We start from the raw sequence: 20877 nt of genomic DNA on the forward strand, positions 1-20877 counted from the left end.
GCAGATAGGGGACAGTATTATAGTACTTATATTCTTGTACATAGGGGGCAGCATTATAGTAGTTATATTCTTGTACATAGGGGGTAGTATTATAGTAGTTATATCCTTGTACATTGGAGCAGTATTATAGTAGTTATATCCTTGTACATATGGGGCAGTATTATAGTAGTTATATTCTTTACATAGGGGCAGTATTATAGTAGTTATATTCTTGTACATAGGGGCAGTATTATAGTATTTATATTCTTGTACATAGGAGCAGTATTATAGTAGTTATATTCTTGTACATATGGGCAGTATTATAGTATTTATATTCTTGTACATAGGGGCAGTATTATAGTAGCTATATTCTTGTACATAGGGGCAGTATTATAGTAGTTATATTCTTGTACATAGGGGGCAGTATTATAGTAGTTATATTCTTGTACATAGGAACAGTATTATAGTAGTTATATTCCTGTACATAGTAGCAGTATTATAGTAGTTATATTCTTGTACATAGGAGCAGTATTATAGTAGTTATATTCTTGCACATAGGGGCAGTATTATAGTAGTTATATCCTTGTACATAGGAGCAGTATTATAGTAGTTATATTCTTGTACATAGGGGCAGTATTATAGTAGTTATATCCTTGTACATAGGAGCAGTATTATAGTAGTTATATTCTTGTACATAGGGGCTGTATTATAGTAGTTATATCCTTGTACATAGGAGCAGTATTATAGTAGTTATATCCTTGTACATAGGGGGCAGTATTATAGTAGTTATATTCTTGTACATTGGGGGCAGTATTATAGTAGTTATATTCTTGTACATAGGAGCAGTATTATTATAGTTATATTCTTGTACATAGGGGCAGTATTATTGTAGTTATATTCTTGTACATAGGAGCAGTATTATAGTAGTTATATTCTTGTACATAGGGGCAGTATTATAGTAGTTATATTCTTGTACATAGGAGCAGTATTATAGTAGTTATATCCTTGTACATAGGAGCAGTATTATAGTAGTTATATTCTTGTACATAGGAGCAGTATTATAGTAGTTATATTCTTGTACATAGGAGCAGTATTATAGTAGTTATATTCTTGTACATTGGGGCAGTATTATTGTAGTTATATTCTTGTACATAGGAGCAGTATTATAGTAGTTATATTCTTGTACATAGGGGCAGTATTATAGTAGTTATATTCTTGTACATTGGGGGCACTACTATAGTAGTTTTATCCTTGTACATATAAGCAGTATTATAGCAGTAATATTACAAACATTACTAAACCCATATATAATAATTTAATATTTCATTTGCTTTGATCTTGAGCTGTAATATAGGGTTTAGCACTAATTAGCACAAGTCTATGGATTTCAGCCTCTTTGCTCATTACTCGTGTTTTTGATGAGCAGTTGGAGTTGTACAACCTGATGTGTAAGAGCCGTCTTTGCCTTCTAACCTCTAGTTTTAATGCAGACTGTTGGGTCAGGGAAAGCGCGGCTGCCATTTGTCAGTACTTAGCGACTGTGGAGAGTCTAGTAATGGCTGCAGAAGCAATTAGAGACACTATGTGACAGATCAGAGACTGTGCAAACATGAAATATCAAATTTTCTGCCTTAATGAGTCAAGTTCATATTAGAACCCACAATGTTACAAAGTGGAAATCTCACATGTTTTTGAGGCCGTCTAACATCAATATGGGGGACATTTCCTTAGACTGTTAGTCCATAATCTCGTCTTAAACAGATGTGATTTGGTGTAAAATGCACTTAATTTATTTTGAGGTGTGAGTCTACTTCAGACTTTATGGGTTCTACCCTTGTAGATATTTTATGAAAGTTAGAGTATAGTTGTCCTCTTCTCCTGTGTTGATGGTCTACTTTCGTTGACTCCCGATGGGTGGTGGCTTCTTCTCCATGTGGCCAAATGACCTGATAGGATGAGGTTTCTTGTGTTATATTTTCACCAGTCCACGTTGAGGGAATAATGCCACAGGTATCCAAACACCAACGTAATAAACAGGCAGCAGATGGCAGCGTAGATGACATATCTGATTGGGCTATCAGGGTTTCCTTTGGAGGAGCCAGTTTCCTTCTTCTTCTCCTCCTCCACCTCTTCAGGTGTTTTTGACTCGAGAGCCCGTTGGAAATCTTCCTCTAAATTGTTATCTGGATTATTTGCATTTTTTATCACTGAAAACAAAAGATAAGAGAAGTAAATGAGGTTGTAGGAAGCAGAGGTGATAGAGGAGGAGTTCTTTACTGTAAGAGCAGTGCAGGGGTCGGAAGGGCTTCTCATCTACCACAAACTTTATGTTGCACATGAAAATGTTCTACAAAAAGAGGCTTACCATCCAGATAGGTGAATCTGCGGAGTATGATGTCGTCATCCTCATCAGTGACCTCACAGACATAAGTCCCGATATGGATGACCCTCGAAGGCTCGATCAGTATAAACAGGTCTTCTCCAGAAAAGATGTCAACGAAGTAGCCTAAATCAGTCGTCTTGAGCTGATTATTGAAAACATTGATGACATCATGGAAGACGTTAGTTACGTGGGGTGATATCAGCGGCAAGATCCAGCAAGGGGTGACAGGTTTCCATTTGTTGTGTTATAGAAGGGTTATGGATTTATCCTGATGACTTACGTTTCTGGCGTATTTCCAGATGACCTTCAGAAATTCCGGAAGTTCGAACAACCCTCCACAAGGAATGATGGACTTGCCCAGCTCTTCAACTCTTAAGACCTCAACTGAGAAGGAAACAAAACACGGAACCCAAAGAGCGATTAACAAACAGCTTGATATAAGATTTATAAACTGATGATAGAAGTTGTCTTACGGGGACAAGCCACTGGAAATGTGCAATCCTCCTGAGCACATCGACTGCAGATGAAGGTGCGGGCAGCTTTTTGAAGGCCTGGGGTGGGAAAAGATAAAGAGAAAGGACACATGTCTAAGGTCAGTGAAGACCCTCCAAATATATAATGGAGGTCACACACATCCTGTCTGATGACATCACTCACCACATGGAGGTTTGCATTTTGATGGTGGTTTACCTAATGGAGAAAAGCAGATACGGTTAAAGGGTAACTCAACTTTTTTTTCTACACTTTCCAATACCTTACATTGTTTCCTTCTCTCTCAAACTCCTTCCGCAAGTGATGTTTTAACAGCCTAGTCTTTGTTCCTTTAGAAGCTGCTTTGAACTGCTGCTCCATCAAGAATCCACACTCAAGCACTATTTACTAACTCTAACTGTCTCAGCATGAGTGAAGGGAACAGAGAAGCTCACACAGGGAGCGTGATTGAAATAAGTATGGATTTTTTACTATAGCAGCAGTTCAAAGCATCTTCTAAAGGAGCAAGAACTAGGCAGTTAAAACGTCACTTTCAACATGGTGTTTCATAGAGAAGGAAGCAGTGTAAGGTATTGGAATATATAGACTGATCATTAGTAAATAAAAAAATTAAAAAAAATAGTTACCATACTTATAAATCATATTTAATTTATTAATGATCAGTCTAAATATGAGTTACTTATTAACTGTATTTTTTTAATTTTCTAATAACCAGTCTAAATATTCCAATACCTTACATTGCTTGCTTTTCTCTCATGCCTGAAGTGGTATTTTATCTGCCTAGTCCTTGCTCCTTTAGAAGCTGCTTTGAAATGCTGCTTCAGCAAGATTCTGAACTTAAACACTGTTTACAAATACTGTGTCATGGCAGCAACTTGCATGGCTCCTCTCACCGTGTGGTTTATCCTCATGGCAGACCATTCCGCTGAACTTTGTTTTCCCCTGCACTCCCCTGCATGACTGCTACAGCATGTTGTTTCCATCTAGGGGGCATGGCCGGTCTCTGCAGGAATTTAACCCTGCTGTGTTCTGCAGAGATCTGGCTCCCCGGATTATGCCATGCAAGCAGGTTCTATATAAGGCAGCTCTTCCCACCACTCCTTACCTGAACATTTGTTTCCTACCCTGTTTGTTCATGCATGCTTCTCAGTATTCTGCTTCTTGTTTACGACCCGGCTAGTTTCCCATCATGCCTGACCTCTCTACTCCTGACCACAGCTATTCATAATGATACTGTGCTGGCTGACCTGACTTCAGACTATTTGACCATGCTTTGTCTTTGCCCTGCTGTACCGTGCCTCTGACCCTCTCTGACCCTCTGGTCAGCTGCTACTGACACTGGGACTGCCTTGGAGTTGTAACTGCCAACCACCTGCTGCCAAGCCTAACTTCACCATCAGATGCCCTAGAAGAAACTATGTAGTCACTTAGTTGTGCCCCTCCAGGTAAGCCCGGCCCATGGTAAAGTGGGTCCATACCCACCAGTGTTATAATCACTGTGTGAGCTTCTCTGCTCCTTTAGAAGCTGCTTTAAACTGCTGCTTCAGCAAGTTATCCAACCTTAAACACTATTTACAAACACTGAGCTTCTTTGCTCCTTTCACCTATGATGAGACAGTCAGAGTGTTTGTAAATTGTGTTTGAGTACAGATTATTGCTAGAGCGGCAATTAAAAGCAGCTTCTAAAAGAGCATGGACTAAGCAGGTAAAACAGTACTTTCAAAAATGTGTTTGAGAGAGAATGAAGGAAAACAAGGTAATGGAGTCAATTCGTAAGATTCATAACTTTGTAAAGACTGATTAATAATTAAATAAGAAAATAGCAAGAATCCGAACTTAAAAACTATCTACAAACACTGTGTGTGCATCTCTGCTCCTTTAGAAGCTGCTTTGAACTGCTGCTCCAACAAGAATCCAAACTTAAACACTATTTACAAACACTGTGTGAGCTTCTTTACTCCTTTCACCCACAGTGAGACAGCCAAAGTGTTTGTAAATAGTGTTTGAGTACAGATTATTGCTAGAGCAGCAGTTCAAAGCAGCTTATAAAAGAGCATGGACTAGGCAGGTAAAACAAGATTAATAATTTGTGGGGGTAAAGGATCACAGGAGCTTTAGGAGCTTTTGTTACTTACTTGTGATAAGCTCTTTCAATTTTAACACAAAATGTTTGGTTGTATTTACAAATCGATTGACCCAAGCTGACGGAATGTCTAGTAAAAAAATGGAGAAATAAAAGGAAACTAACTATTGACTCGAGAGAAAATGGTGAAAAATCTGAAGATTTTCAGAACTTACCATCCTCGCTGATTGCCCTGACTTCTGCCTCGAAGGTTTGTATATAAGATCGGATGTTGCGAATTTCAGAAAAAGCTGCAAGGAGAGAAGTTTCAAGAGATTTTTGATGGATCTTGTAAACATTGTACAAAGCGTGCGTCCTATGATGGAGATGGATTGAAGCAGTTAATGAGCTACAAGTGAAGAAGGAAAATAGCCGAATCCTGATATCTCACATGTTCTATGTATAAGATAAAAGAGGAATGAGCAGAAGAAGCAGATCAAAGTTACCTATCAAGATGTCATCCAGTCGACTAAAAGCATGGTGGATTGACTGTAAACAATCGTCAGCACTTATCTTGTTCAGCGAGACGGGATACTCGCAGATTCGGGCTCTCTCCTCCGGTGTGGTGAAGCAGCTGAGGCAAGACGTTGTTACCTGCGCTCCACATAGAAGGACTAGGATCCGCAGCAGATAATCGGAGTTATAGAACGGCATGAACGGTATCGTCACAAAATCCCTCCAAACTGCGAAACTGAGAAAAGAGAGAAGCGTGACGCTGGAGCGAAACAGAATCCGATGTCTCTACCTAGATGGGAATTATTGGGTGAGTAACGGGCGTGTGAGATTCAAGCTCAGAAGATTCACTCGAATCCGGTCAAATAAAATCAACGTGCAACGAATGTTCCAGATTTTATTTTGGGGTCCCAAAATTATTTGGTTAAAAAAAAAAATTCTAGTCTGGTGTCTCAACTGTTTCGCCGCTGCAGCCTCTGTGCACAGCTGCATCTTTTTTCCTCCAGCACGCAACATTCTCATCCTGCATCTTCTCTCTGCGCTTGGGATTCCAGTGTTGAGTAGACCTCAGACTTTACGATGCAGGTCAGGATGTGGTGACCTCCTGACGTACGTCGTGATGTGACAGAAGCCCCTTTTAAGAAGAGCAGTGGAGAAGAAAAGAAGAGGATGGAAGGAGCTGAGAAGAGGATCAGATGACGGGCCTTGGTGACCTCCTGATGTACGTCGTGATGTGACAGAAGCCCCTTTTAAGAAGAGCAGTGGAGAAGAAAAGAAGAGGATGGAAGAAGCTGAGAAGAGGACCAGATGACGGGCCGTGGTGACCTCCTGACGTACGTCGTGATGTCACAGAAGCCCCTTTTAAGAAGAGCAGTGGAGAAGAAAAGAAGAGGATGGAAGAAGCTGAGAAGAGGACCAGATGACGGGCCGTGGTGACCTCCTGACGTAAGTCGTGATGTCACAGAAGCCCCTTTTAAGAAGAGCAGTGGAGAAGAAAAGAAGAGGATGGAAGGAGCTGAGAAGAGGACCAGATGGCTGTGGTGTTGGGACAGGAGAGTGGCAAAGTGAGTGTTGTTATTATTATTATTAATAATAATTAATAATAATGAAATATTATTATTTTTCATCCCTTTGCCTGTCTTCTTCAGGAGATCCGAAATTTTTTTGGGAAAAATTCAAGGTGAATTCAGCTTGAACAAATCTCTAAAAAAAAAGCCATCATCGTCTCGGGGGTCGCAGCAGAATACAGACCATTATATAAGATGCTGGAAATTCTCTGTAGTCCTGCAGGTTATTATAGGATTCTTCCTGCTTCCAAAGGAAATGTTTTCCATAATAACTGTAGATTAGAGAACTGCTGATAATGGAATCCCATAATACAGTCTTCAATGCAATAAAGATGAGCAAATCCATTCGAAACATATCGGATTTGTTTAGAATTTTACCAATTTTAAATTCGAATTTTGGCCTGATTCAGAAAAAAAAAGATTTCCAGACAACCTAAACTCTTTACAAGTAAGGGGTTAGCAAAATAAGTGGCAAGTACAATATTTTATTTTATATATACAGTGGGTACTTAAAGTATTCAGACCCCTTTAAATTTTTCACTCTTTGTTTCATTGCAGCCATTTGGTAAATTCTAAAAAGTTATTTTTTCTCATTAAAGTATACTCTGCACCCCATCTTGACTGGAAAAAACAGAAATGTAGAATTTTTTGCAAATTTGTTAAAAAAGAAAAACTGAAATATCACATAGTCATAAGTATTCAGACCCTTTGCTCAGTATTGAGTAGAAGCACCCTTTTGAGCTAGTACAGCCATGAGTCTTCTTGGGAATGATGCAACAAGTTTTTCACACCTGGATTTGGGGATCCTCTGCCATTCTTCCTTGCAGATCCTCTCCAGTTCCGTCAGGTTGGATGGTGAACGTTGGTGGACAGCCATTTTCAGGTCTCTCCAGAGATGCTTTTCCCTTTTATTGACCGCCCTGGGTCACGGACCGGGTCACTGCCACCGTGACATCCGCCAGCATCGACCAGCTCGGCTACCGAGTACCCCACGGCCCAGGGGGCACATCACCAGGAGACATGGAGGGGGTCGTAGGAGGGCAGCAACCCAGCAGCAGGACCGCTACCTCCGCCTTTGTGCAAGGAGGAACAGGAGGAGCACTGCCAGAGCCCTGCAAAATGACCTCCAGCAGGCCACAAATGTGCATGTGTCTGCACAAACGGTTAGAAACCGACTCCATGAGGGTGGTATGAGGGCCCGACGTCCATAGATGTGGGTTGTGCTCACAGCCCAACACCGTGCAGGACGCTTGGCATTTGCCACAGAACACCAGGATTGGCAAAGTCGCCACTGGCACCCTGTGCTCTTCACAGATGAAATCAGGTTCACACTGAGCACATGTGACAGACGTGACAGAGTCTGGAGACGCCGTGGAGATCGATCTGCAGCCTGCAACATCCTTCAGCATGACCGGTTTGTCAGTAGGACAGTAATGGTGTGGGGTGGCATTTCTTTGGAGGGCCGCACATCCCCCCATGTGCTCACCAGAGGTAGCCTGACTGCCATTAGGTACCGAGATGAGATCCTCAGACCCCTTGTGAGACCATATGCTGGTGCGGTTGGCCCTGGGTTCCTCCTAATGCAGGATAATGCCAGACCTCATGTGGCTGGAGTGTGTCAGCAGTTCCTGCAAGATGAAGGCATTGAAGCTATGGACTGGCCCACCCGTTCTCCAGACCTGAATCCGATTGAGCACATCTGGGACATCATGTCTCGCTCCATCCACCAACGTCACGTTGCACCACAGACTGTCCAGGAGTTGGCGGATGCTTTAGTCCAGGTCTGGGAGGAGATCCCACAGGAGACCATCCTCAACCTCATCAGGAGCATGCCCAGGCGTTGTAGGGAGGTCATACAGGCACGTGGAGGCCACACACAATACTCAGCCTCATCAGGAGCATGCCCAGGCGTTGTAGGGAGGTCATACAGACACGTGGAGGCCACACACAATACTGAGCCTCATCAGGAGCATGCCCAGGCGTTGTAGGGAGGTCATACAGGCACGTGGAGGCCACACACAATACTCAGCCTCATCAGGAGCATGCCCAGGCGTTGTAGGGAGGTCATACAGGCACGTGGAGGCCGCACACAATACTCAGCCTCATCAGGAGCATGCCCAGGCGTTGTAGGGAGGTCATACAGGCACGTGGAGGCCACACACAATACTCAGCCTCATCAGGAGCATGCCCAGGCGTTGTAGGGAGGTCATACAGACACGTGGAGGCCACACACAATACTGAGCCTCATCAGGAGCATGCCCAGGCGTTGTAGGGAGGTCATACAGGCACGTGGAGACCACACACAATACTCAGCCTCATCAGGAGCATGCCCAGGCGTTGTAGGGAGGTCATACAGGCACGTGGAGGCCACACACAATACTGAGCCTCATCAGGAGCATGCATAGGCGTTGTACGGAGGTCATACAGGCACGTGGAGGCCACACACAATACTGAGACTCATCAGGAGCATGCCCAGGCGTTGTAGGGAGGTCATACAGGCACGTGGAGGCCACACACAATACTGAGCCTCATCAGGAGCATGCCCAGGCGTTGTAGGGAGGTCATACAGGTACGTGGAGGCCACACACAATACTCAGCCTCATCAGGAGCATGCCCAGGCGTTGTAGGGAGGTCATACAGGCACGTGGAGGCCGCACACAATACTCAGCCTCATCAGGAGCATGCCCAGGCGTTGTAGGGAGGTCATATAGTCACGTGGAGGCCACACACAATACTCAGCCTCATCAGGAGCATGCCCAGGTGTTGTAGGGAGGTCATACAGGCACGTGGAGGCCACACACAATACTCAGCCTCATCAGGAGCATGCCCAGGCGTTGTAGGGAGGTCATACAGGCACGTGGAGGCCACACACAATACTCAGCCTCATCAGGAGCATTCCCAGGCGTTGTAGGGAGGTCATACAGGCACGTGGAGGCCACACACAATACTGAGCCTCATCAGGAGCATGCCCAGGTGTTGTAGGGAGGTCATACAGGCACGTGGAGGCCACACACAATACTGAGACTCATTTTAACTTGTTTTAGGCTGCGTGCACACGATGCGTTTTTCATGCGTATTCCGCAGCTGAAACGCATAAAAAACGCATGGTAATCCGCACCCCATGGTCCCTAATGGCATTCCGCAATGTCAATGCACATGCTGCGGATTTTTCCGCAGCGTTTCTGCAGCGCAAATAAATCCGCAGCATGTTCATTAATTTTGCGGAAGCGCAGCGGAAGTGCTGCCATTGACTTGCATTGAGACGCATAGAATCCGTGACTGTACATTTGTACACGCGGATAATATGTGTTTCAATGTGCGGATGGTACCCAGTTCTGGAGGAGAGGAGACTCTCATCCAGACCTGGGTACCACTGTACCTGTAAAAAAAAGAATAAAATAATAAGTAAAGTTATAGTCACTTGTCCGGCGGCCCCAGCAGCGCTTCTCCTCCCAGGACCTGAGATGACGTCGCGGTCATGTGACCGCAGGCTGTCTCGTTTGCATGGATTTATACAGTGTGACCTAGTTGTCAAGCACTTTCCAAGTGATGCTATCGCCTGGAAAATGCTTGTCAGTCCGCATGCGGAAATGCATGCGTTAACGCATGTGGATACGCATGTATTCTGCAGGAAAAACGCATGCACAATCAGAAATTTTCTGCTTCATTTCTGCATCGTGGGCACATAGCCTTAAGGACTTTACATCAAAGTTGGATCAGCCTGTAGTGTGTTTTTCCACTTTAATTTTGGGGGTGACTCCAAATCCAGGCCTCCATTGGTTAATAAATTTGATTTCCATTGATGATTTTTGTGTGAAAGCACAACCAACATTCAAAAGTGACCGAAACATCAGCCAGAAAGCATTGGTACCGAGATGTGGTCTGTGGTCCCCACCTGCAGAACCACTCCTTTATTGAGGGTGTCTTGATAATTGCCAATAATTTCCATCTATTGTCTATTCCATTTGCACAACAGCATGTGAAATTGATTGTCAATCAGTGTTGCTTCCTAAGTGGACAGTTTGATTTCACAGAAGTTTGATTTACTTGGAGTTATATGCTGTTGTTTAAGTGTTCCCTTTATTTTTTTGAGCGGTGTATATACATTTATTCTGGCCCATTCGTATATTACGCTCATTAAATTCATATCGAATAAATCTGATGCAAAACAGAATTTCTCAGCTGGAATTTGAGTGAATCTTCTCAATTCAAACTTTTATCAGATTCGCCCATATCTGCTTACAGGTCACATCCTCACATGATTTTATTTATAAAGTCACAGTACTCACAAGTTACATCCAGCGGATGCTCTGCTGGAACTGCAGCATTATCTGCCCGGTGACATCACAATAGTGCAGAATTCCGTGTGACATCACAATAGATGCTGAAACCACAAGTATGTTGTTGTTTTTTCATTAAGCTTTGTACTTATAAAAATCTTTTTTTTTTTATACCCCAATGGAGGAATTTTAGTTCATTGAGTTGCCTTAAAGGGGTTGTCCACTTAAAACTAATTATCGCCTACCTGTACGATAAGTGATAACCCTCCGGTTGCACCAATCTGCAGATAAGATGGCTGACCGCAGCTCCGTTTAATCTCTGCTGGAAAAAGTCAAGGACGGAGCTCGGCAGCCCCATTGGAAATGAATGGAGCCGCACACACTACTGCTCCATCCCAACGGGACCCCAACAGTGAGACCCCTATACTGATCTTGTTTTCCCTGGACAACTCATTTTAATCAGCCACGTTGTACAACTTGGATGCTATCTTAAAACAAGAGCGTCCGGATCTCCTGCAGTCGTCCTCTCTCGTCCTTTTGGAACATCTTATTTCTGCCGGGTGACCACCAATATGGCTGCAATGAGAGGAGAACATACCCAGCTTTTCTGGAGTCCTGCATGACCAATCAGCTGAGCAATGCATTAAAATATACTGAGAACTCCTGGGAAATTCCGAAGAGGAAACAAGACATTTAATGTTTGTAAATAAACAACAATGTATCGGATTAGTAACAAACAATGTATCCATCTGTCCTCTGTTCTTGGTTTCTGTAACTTGTAAACAAAGAAGTGACTCACAAAACAGGAACTTGTCAGATTCCTCCATGGATTGTGTTTCCGTCAAGTTTTTGCAAATCCAAAGTCCGGGGAATCTGATTTGTGCAAAAGAAGCAAAATCATAATCATTTTGCTCAATTCATAAAATAATTGAAGATCATGCTCACCTCAGCCCAGATCCCTCTCGTCTCCTCCGCTGGCTTCTTATTGAACCCCTCGGACTTAACCCTTTACTCCTCGCTGGTACTTTATTTTCTTTTGTTTAAATAGTTTTTATTAGAGTCAATTTTACAACTTTATTATTTTTTTTTTTTAAATATATTCCTAGAATATAAAAAAAATTAAGGATATCGTGTGAATGTTATACCTGTGCCCAGACCAGAAGGGACTAGAAATCAAACTGATATTAGGCGATATTCACAACTATTTGGCTCAATGGGGTGCTTTGGATTTCTGCAAAAAAACAATTACGTGCATGGGACAGGAGCAAATATTTCTGCAATGCATTTTCTGCATGGAAAAAAAAAATCCTTAAAGGGGGAAAAAATAAAATGATTTTCCTAATCACTGAATAGGTGATAGCTGGTTGATTGGTTGGGTCTGATCACAGGGACTGAATGCCTGGACCTGACTGAAGCATGGGTCAGGCATAGGCATGTCATTCATTGTTAGTGAGTCCCTCTGTAAATTTTAGAAATACCAGCAGCTTGTTATAGGGGGCACCTGACAAATGTAGATTTAGTTGATAATCTTCTGACATCTAATGGACATTTCCTGCAATGACAACAGAAGGAAAACTAATAATTGGTGTTAGGGTGACATCTAGTGGTCATGTTTGGTAAGACACTCTGGATGAGACCATAACTACAGGCAGCAGGGGCATCAGACCGGTCATGTTATTTTGCATTTGGAAGCTTCATCTGATGCCAACAAGTCTAAATGACAGCGACAGCTGCAGGAATTACTGCTCCAGCGAGGGCGGCTCCGGCATCACGTGATATATTATATTACCTTACACTGTAATAATAATCTCTCTGCAGAAGCAAATACTGCACTGAACTGAGGCTTAAAAGAATCTTACAGATTCCTCCTGTATGTATCAAAATTAAAAATAATCCTATATCTGATTTGGGCTTCATTGTGCCCAGTGTCCCCATGACAATGCTGCATGTTGGAGTGCAGGGAAGGAAGTGTTGTCATGGGGAAATGATTACAGAAATAGTTCTCTTACATACGCGGCTATGCTATATTACTTTAACCCCTTAATGGCACAGCCAATTTCCATTTTTGCATTTTCAGCAGTTGTGAGCCGAACTGAAGATTTTTCTAACCCATCAATAGCCGGCCATTTATTTCTTCCCTCCCATTCTTCTATTTTCTATTTCAGGGCAAGTTGAAGTTTTGCAGTATGATTACGATGATACCAAACTTGTAGAGTTTTTTTATTTTTTTTTTTATTTTACTGTCTTAGCAACTTTCAAAAGTTCTAAAAGTTTGCAAAAAAAAAGTTTGCAGGGCCGTTTTTTTGAGACTCAAAACTTTTTTTTTTTTTTTTATTATTCCCTGAATGGGATCCTGTGGGGGCTTCTTTTATGTACATCGAGCTGTGGTATTTTATCATACCACCCTGGGGTGCCTATTGTATTTTGATTGCTTTTTATTGCATTTCCTGTGTGGGATGTGCAGTGTCATAAAAAGACAATTTTGACAGTTCAATTTCTTTCTAATGACATCAATTGATATATTTGTGAAACAATTAAAAATCTTGATGGCTGAATAATTTATGGATTCAACAATACCGAATATGTATGATATATATATATATATATATATATATAATATATATTTTTTTTTTACATTTCCTTTATTTTGATTGGATACAATGGGATGATTCCAATTTTTCGTTTTTTTTGTAAATATTTATAGAAACTTTTTTTTTCTTTTTTTACCTTTTTTTTTAATTTGTTGTCCCTTTAAGGGTGTTGAACCTGCGATCATCTGATTCTATATACTACTACATTGCAATATTTTGCTAAAATCACAATCTCTTCGGTTTAACAGAAGTACCAATATGGCAGCGACAGAGGTTTTCACCTGACTCCCAGCAGCATGAAAACCTATTGCCGCCTTCACGATTTCGTTGCGATCAACAATGAGTGGCGGAAAAAGGACCCCCTTTGCTGGATCACATTTTCTAAATTCAGTGGTCAGTGATTGAGAGAGGCATGTAAGTGGTTAACAGCAGCAAGGTCGCTGCTGTTAGAGGCTGATGTCGGCTGTGCAGCACAGTCGGTATCTGCCCTGTGCGGAGCATGCTCAGTTCACAGATTAGGACTCGCTCCATAAAGGATATATCTATGATGGAGTGTTAAAGGGTCAAGGACCCTGGAGACTGAGGGGTCCATATGGGAAACTAATGCTATAGATGACATATGGAAAGTGGGGGGTTGGGTACAGATGACGCAAACACAAGAACGAACCAATGGTCATTTTAATATTTTTTTTTAATATTACAAAAATAACTTATATCAGGATTACTGACAGCGACAGAATATAGGATTCATCAAAAATATCTATATTTCCTTACATCACAGCCCCAGGAGCTCACAATCTAATTCTCTGCCCCCCGCACTCAGGTGAGAACTCATTTCATATTTAATATTAAAGTTAAAAAAAAATGAAACAAATATTTTTTTTTATTATTATTATTTTTTTTGTTAACCCCCCGGATGAGAGTTTTCTCTGATCCCAGCCGCAGTTGCGAACAGATCATTGGATCTCTGGAGGTTCGTACCTTTTTTTTTTTTTTTAACGTGGCGATCGTACTTTATATTAATACCATTTTGGGGTACATACGATGTTTTGATTATTTTTTAGCATATTTTTGGGGTTAAGATTTGGGAACAAAAAACAGCAATTTTTTTTTGAGGGTTAAATAATTTAACTGTAAAAAGGGGTGTGATTTAAAATTGTAATTGTATTTGTTTTTATTATTTTGTACATTTTTTTTACATTTTTTCCTTTAATTCTCAGTTCCCATAGAGGACTTGAACCGGCGATCGTTTGATCTCAGAATTGCAATATATAGCGAAATTGATGTTCTCATATTAAGACCATGCCATGGTAAAACATTAGCACCCTGGATTGCTCAATCCAGTTACCCATTCTGCTGGGCATAGCGCAGGCTCAGTTGCTGAGCCCGTTTCATACTCTCGCACCTTAAGGGGGACTATTACATTCTACATCGTAAAGGGTTAAAAATATTTCATTTCTAATGTGAAAAAAATCCTAATTCTGAAGTTTTCAGCAGGGAAACCTAATTCTCCTGTAGGTGGTGGCCTTAGGGGTGACACATATAGACAGATTTTCATCTCTTCATCCTGCAGGAAGTTGTCGAGGTCACACTTCATTATTCACAGGAGTTCATTCAGTGAATGATTTTTTTTATCTATTCATCTAGATTCTGCAAAGAGGAAAAAAAATAGCAAAGAAAAAATACTTAATAATGACTACAACATAGTCAATTAATTTTAAAGTTAATTTTTTTAAATGTCAAAAGTCACCACTAGGTGGTGGCGCTCAATGCATTTAGATTTATAAATCTAGTACGGAATTCGATGGGAGCTGTATTACATCTGCATACAGTGAGCTTTCTTTAGTGGCTTCTGTATAACATCACTATGCAGTGAGCTCCCTCTAGTGGTGTCTAAATATCTTCTGTATGCAGTGAGCGCCCTCTAGTGGTGGCTGATAAAATCTGTATGCAGTGAGCTCCCCCTAGTGGTGGCAGTACAACATCTGTATACAGTGAGCTCCCTCTAGTGGTGGCTGTATAAATTTGTACGCAGTGAGCTCCCTCTAGTGATGGCTGTATAATATCTGTTTATAGTGAGCTCCCCCTAGTGGTGGCTGTATAATATCTGTATCTAGTGAACTATTTCCAGTGGTGGCTATTAAGATCTATATGCAGTGAGCTCCCTTATTGGTTGCTGTATAACATTTCTATGCAGTGAGCTCCTCCTAGTGGTGGCTGTATAACAAATGTATGCAATGAGCTCCCTCTACTAACAGCTGTTTAAATCTGCATGTAGTGAGCTACCACTAGTGGTGACAGTATAAATCTGTATGCCGTGAGCACCTTCTAGTGGTGTCTATATAACTTCTGTATGTAGTGAGCGCCCTCTAGTGGTGTCAGTATAACATCTGCAAGCAGTGAGCTCCCTCTAGTGATGGCTGTATAATATCTGTATGTAGTGAGCTCCCTCTAGTGGTGTCAGTATAACATCTGTAAGCAGTGAGCTCCCTCTAGTGATGGCTGTATAATATCTGTATGTAGTGAGCTCCCTCTAGTGGTGTCAGTATAACATCTGTAAGCAGTGAGATCTCTCTAGTGATGGCTGTATAATATCTGTATATTGTGAGCTCCCTCTAGTGGTGGCTGTATAACATCTGTATCTAGTGAACTATTTCCAGTGGTGGCTATTAACATCTATATGCAGTGGGCTCCCCCTAGTGGTGGCTGTATAACATCTGTAAGCAGTGAGCTCCCTCTAGTGATGGCTGTATAATATCTGTATGTAGTGAGCTCCCTCTAGTGGTGTCAGTATAACATCTGTAAGCAGTGAGCTCCCTCTAGTGATGGCTATATAATATCTGTATGTAGTGAGCTCCCTCTAGTGGTGTCAGTATAACATCTGTAAGCAGTGAGCTCTCTCTAGTGATGGCTGTATAATATCTGTATATAGTGAGCTCCCCCTAGTTGTGGCTATATAACATCTGTATCTAGTATACTACTTCCAGTGATGTCTGTATAACATCTTTTGGCAGTGAGCTTCCCCCAGTGGTGGCTGTAGAACATCTGTATGCGGTGCGCTCCACTTAGTGATGGCTGTATAATATCTTTATGCAGTTAGCTCCCCCTATTGGTTGCTGTATAACATCTTTATGTAGTGAGCTCCCCCTAGTTGTGGCTGCACAATATCTGTTTGCAGTGAGCTCCCTCTAGTGGTGGCTATATAATATCTGTATGCAGTGAGCTCCCCCAGTGGTGGCTGTATAACATCTTTATGTAGTGAGCTCCCCCTAGTGGTGGCTGTATAACATCTTTATGTAGTGAGCTCCCCCTAGTGGTGGCTGTATAACATCTTTATGTAGTGAGCTCCCCCTAGTGGTGGCTGTATAGCATCTGTATGCAGTGAGCTCCCCCAGTGGTGGCTGTATAACATCTTTATGTAGTGAGCTCCCCCTAGTGGTGGCTGTATAACATCTTTATGTAGTGAGCTCCCCCTAGTGGTGGCTGTATAACATCTTTATGTAGTGAGCTCCCCCTAGTGGTGGCTGTATAACATCTGTATGCAGTGAGCTCCCCCAGTGGTGGCTGTATGACATCTTTATGTAGTGAGCTCCCCCTAGTGGTGGCTGTATAACATCTTTATGTAGTGAGCTCCCCCTAGTGGTGGCTGTATAACATCTGTATGCAGTGAGCTCCCCCAGTGGTTGCTGTATAACATCTTTATGTAGTGAACTCCCTCTAGTGGTGGCTGTATAACATCTTTATGTAGTGAGCACCCCCTAGTGGTGGCTGTATAAAGTGTATGTAGTGAGCTCCCCCAGTGGTGGCTGTATAACATCTGTATGCAGTGAGCTCCCCCAGTGGTGGCTGTATAACATCTTTGTATAGTGAGCTCCCCCTAGTGGTGGCTGTATAACATCTTTATGTAGTGAGCTCCCCCTAGTGGTGGCTGTATAACATCTGTATGCAGTGAGCTCCCCCAGTGGTTGCTGTATAACATCTTTATGTAGTGAACTCCCTCTAGTGGTGGCTGTATAACATCTTTATGTAGTGAGCACCCCCTAGTGGTGGCTGTATAAAGTGTATGTAGTGAGCTCCCCCAGTGGTGGCTGTATAACATCTGTATGCAGTGAGCTACCCCAGTGGTGGCTGTATAATATCTGTATGTAGTGAGCTCCCCCAGTGGTGGCTGTATAACATCTGTATGTAGTGAGCTCCCCCTAGTGGTGGCTGTATAATATCTGTATGTAGTGAGCTCCCCCAGTGGTGGCTGTATAAATCTGTATATAGTGAGCTCCCTCTAGTGGTGACTGTATAAATCTGTATGTAGTGAGCTCCCCCAGTGGTGGCTGTATAAATCTGTATGCAGTGAGCTCCCCCAGTGGTGGCTGTATAACATCTTTATGTAGTGAACTCCCTCCAGTGGTGGCTGTATAACATCTGTATGCAGTGAGCTCCCCCAGTGGTTGCTGTATAACATCTTTATGTAGTGAGCTCCCCCTAGTGGTGGCTGTATAACATCTTTATGTAGTGAGCTCCCCCTAGTGGTGGCTGTATAACGTCTTTATGTAGTGAGCTCCCCCTAGTGGTGGCTGTATAACATCTGTATGCAGTGAGCTCCCCCAGTGGTGGCTGTATAACATCTTTATGTAGTGAGCTCCCCCTAGTGGTGGCTGTATAACATCTTTATGTAGTGAGCTCCCCCTAGTGGTGGCTGTATAACATCTGTATGCAGTGAGCTCCCCCAGTGGTGGCTGTATAAAGTGTATGTAGTGAGCTCCCCCTAGTGGTGGCTGTATAAAGTGTATGTGGTGAGCTCCCCCAGTGGTGGCTGTATAACATCTGTAGGCAGTGAGCTCCCCCTAGTGGTGGCTGTATAACATCTTTATGTTGTGAGCTCCCCCTAGTGGTGGCTGTATAAAGTGTATGCAGTGAGCTCCCCCAGTGGTGGCTGTATAACATCTTTATGTAGTGAGCTCCCCCTAGTGGTGGCTGTATAACATCTTTATGTAGTGAGCTCCCCCTAGTGGTGGCTGTATAAAGTGTATGCAGTGAGCTCCCCCAGTGGTGGCTGTATAACATCTTTATGTAGTGAGCTCCCCCTAGTGGTGGCTGTATAACATCTTTATGTAGTGAGCTCCCCCTAGTGGTGGCTGTATAAAGTGTATGCAGTGAGCTCCCCCAGTGGTGGCTGTATAACATCTTTATGTAGTGAGCTCCCCCTAGTGGTGGCTGTATAACATCTTTATGTAGTGAGCTCCCCCTAGTGGTGGCTGTATAAAGTGTATGCAGTGAGCTCCCCCAGTGGTGGCTGTATAACATCTTTATGTAGTGAGCTCCCCCAGTGGTGGCTGTATAACATCTTTATGTAGTGAGCTCCCCCTAGTGGTGGCTGTATAAAGTGTATGCAGTGAGCCCCCACAGTGATGTCTGCAGACATATGTTATCACAGTTTGATGGGAAGCCATGTAGTCTATCTCTAGAGTAGCTGTATACCATTGGGTGCACAGTATACAGCTTCTAAAATAATAAAATGGAAACCTACAGCTTGGGTTTTCCAGTAAATCAGGGGATTATTGGCCTCAGCAGAATATACAGTGTGTAGTATCTGTATAGGGGTAAATATAGTATTTCCTACCTTGTACGCAGAGGCTGTCCCCTGAGCTCTGAGCTCTTCGCCATTGCTTATGATTGCTAAAAACATACAGTATTGGACGTGTGAAGGTGATTCAGAGATGGATATCACATCACAAACTCCCCGCAACAATGTATCCGGCTCCTAATCCGGGGAGACCCTGCTCCTTCCACCACATTACCTTCAGCTCCCACATATTGCCACCCAGCTCATCATGGCGTGCTTGTCCTGTTACTTATAGACCTATTCTCATTAAACTCATCACAAGGCCAGCACACTCTCCTCCCTAAATACTCTGTGCTGCTGTGCATTGCTTTCAATATGTACGTTTCAGCCGGTGACCTGTCACTTATCCTCACTCATGACATGACTCTCACAACCAGCTGCTTTGCTTCCTATAATATGCTCATGACTGGACAAGTCACCCCCCCCCCATAATATCACATTCATCTCCTGTGGTCATGTCCATCTCCTCAATAATCCGTACCTTATTCTCAGAGCTCTATTCTCTGTATCCTATTCACAGCACTCTATTCTGTGTGCTCTATTCCCTGCACTCTATTTTATTCACTCTTTCCTCTGCACTCTGTTCGCAGCATGTTATTCTCTGCATCATATTTCCTGCACTCTATTCCAAGCACTCTGTTCCCAGCACTCCTGCACTCTATTCCTTGTACTCTATTCCCTGCACTCTATTACTTTCACTCTGTTCCCAGCACTCCTGCACTCGATACCCTGCACTCTATTACCTGCACGCCTGCACTCTATGCCTTGCACTCTGCTCCCAGCATTCCTGCACTCTATTCCAAGCACTCTGTTCCCAGCATTCCTGCACTCTATTCCAGACACTCTGTTCCCAGCACTCCTGCACTCTATGCCTTGCACTCTGTTCCCAGCATTCCTGCACTCTATTCCAAGCACTCTGTTCCCAGCATTCCTGCACTCTATTCCAGGCACTCTGTTCCCAGCACTCCTGCACTCTATGCCCTGCACTCTATTACCTGCACTCCTCCTGCACTCTATGCCTTGCACTCTGTTCCCAGTATTCCCAGCACTCTGTTCCCAGCACTAGGTTCCCAGCACTCCTGCACTCCATTGTCAGCACTCTGTTCTCATCATTCCTGCACTCTATACCCAGCACTACGTTCCCAGCACTCCTGCACTCTATTCCTTGCACTTTCTTCTCCTGCACTCTATTCCCTGCACTATGTTCCCTGCACTCCTGCACTCTATTCCTTGCACTTTCTTCTCCTGCACTCTATTCCCTGCACTATGTTCCCAGCACTCCTGCACTCTATTCCTCGCACTTTCTTCTCCTGCACTCTATTCCCTGCACTATGTTCCCAGCACTCCTGCACTCTATTCCTGCACTCCATTCCCAGCACTCTGTTCCCAGCACTATGTTCCCTGCACTCCTGCACTCTATTCCTTGCACTCTGTTCCCATCATTCCTGCACTCTATTCCCTGCACTATGTTCCCAGCACTCCTGCACTCTATTCCTTGCACTTTCTTCTCCTGCACTCTATTCCCTGCACTATGTTCCCAGCACTCCTGCACTCTATTCCTTGCACTTTCTTCTCCTGCACTCTATTCCCTGCACTATGTTCCCTGCACTCCTGCACTCTATTCCTTGCACTTTCTTCTCCTGCACTCTATTCCCTGCACTATGTTCCCAGCACTCCTGCACTCTATTCCTTGCACTTTCTTCTCCTGCACTCTATTCCCTGCACTATGTTCCCAGCACTCCTGCACTCTATTCCTTGCACTTTCTTCTCCTGCACTCTATTCCCTGCACTATGTTCCCTGCACTCCTGCACTCTATTCCTTGCACTCCGTTCCCATCATTCCTGCACTCTATTCCCTGCACTATGTTCCCTGCACTCCTGCACTCTATT

The 20877-nt window shown here is 43.1% G+C and overlaps 2 protein-coding genes across 3 annotated transcripts in view; both read right to left on the reverse strand.

Moving 5' to 3' along the window:
- Window positions 1-1956: 1956 nt before the first annotated feature.
- On the reverse strand, window positions 1957-5630 carry SPACA6 (sperm acrosome associated 6). Its single transcript, XM_073655318.1, has 13 exons — window positions 5423-5630; window positions 5153-5227; window positions 4990-5067; window positions 4813-4874; window positions 4572-4650; window positions 4435-4458; window positions 3587-3698; window positions 3385-3440; window positions 3020-3052; window positions 2836-2913; window positions 2643-2746; window positions 2345-2504; window positions 1957-2186 (listed from the first exon to the last, which is right to left on the reverse strand). The coding sequence occupies exons 1-13, from the start codon at window positions 5628-5630 to the stop codon at window positions 1957-1959; spliced, it is 1299 nt and encodes a 432-aa protein (XP_073511419.1).
- Window positions 5631-14089: 8459 nt separating this feature from the next.
- The window catches only part of LOC141173007 (sialic acid-binding Ig-like lectin 8), a 47605-nt gene continuing 40817 nt past the window's right edge, over window positions 14090-20877 (reverse strand). Inside the window, exons 10-11 of one of the 2 annotated variants that reach the window (XM_073657623.1) lie at window positions 18985-19040; window positions 14090-15017 (exon numbers count right to left, since the gene is read on the reverse strand). In XM_073657623.1, coding sequence (XP_073513724.1) covers window positions 15003-15017; window positions 18985-19040 — 71 coding nt within the window. In that variant the 3' untranslated portion in view covers window positions 14090-15002. The remainder of the gene's footprint in view (window positions 15018-18984; window positions 19041-20877) is intronic. The other variant, XM_073657624.1, reaches the window with a different exon arrangement.

The sequence above is a fragment of the Phyllobates terribilis genome, unplaced genomic scaffold (assembly GCF_046119375.1).
Source record: "Phyllobates terribilis strain yellow unplaced genomic scaffold, ASM4611937v1 Scaffold_12__6_contigs__length_324123572, whole genome shotgun sequence".
Classification (NCBI taxonomy): Eukaryota; Metazoa; Chordata; class Amphibia; order Anura; family Dendrobatidae; genus Phyllobates; species Phyllobates terribilis.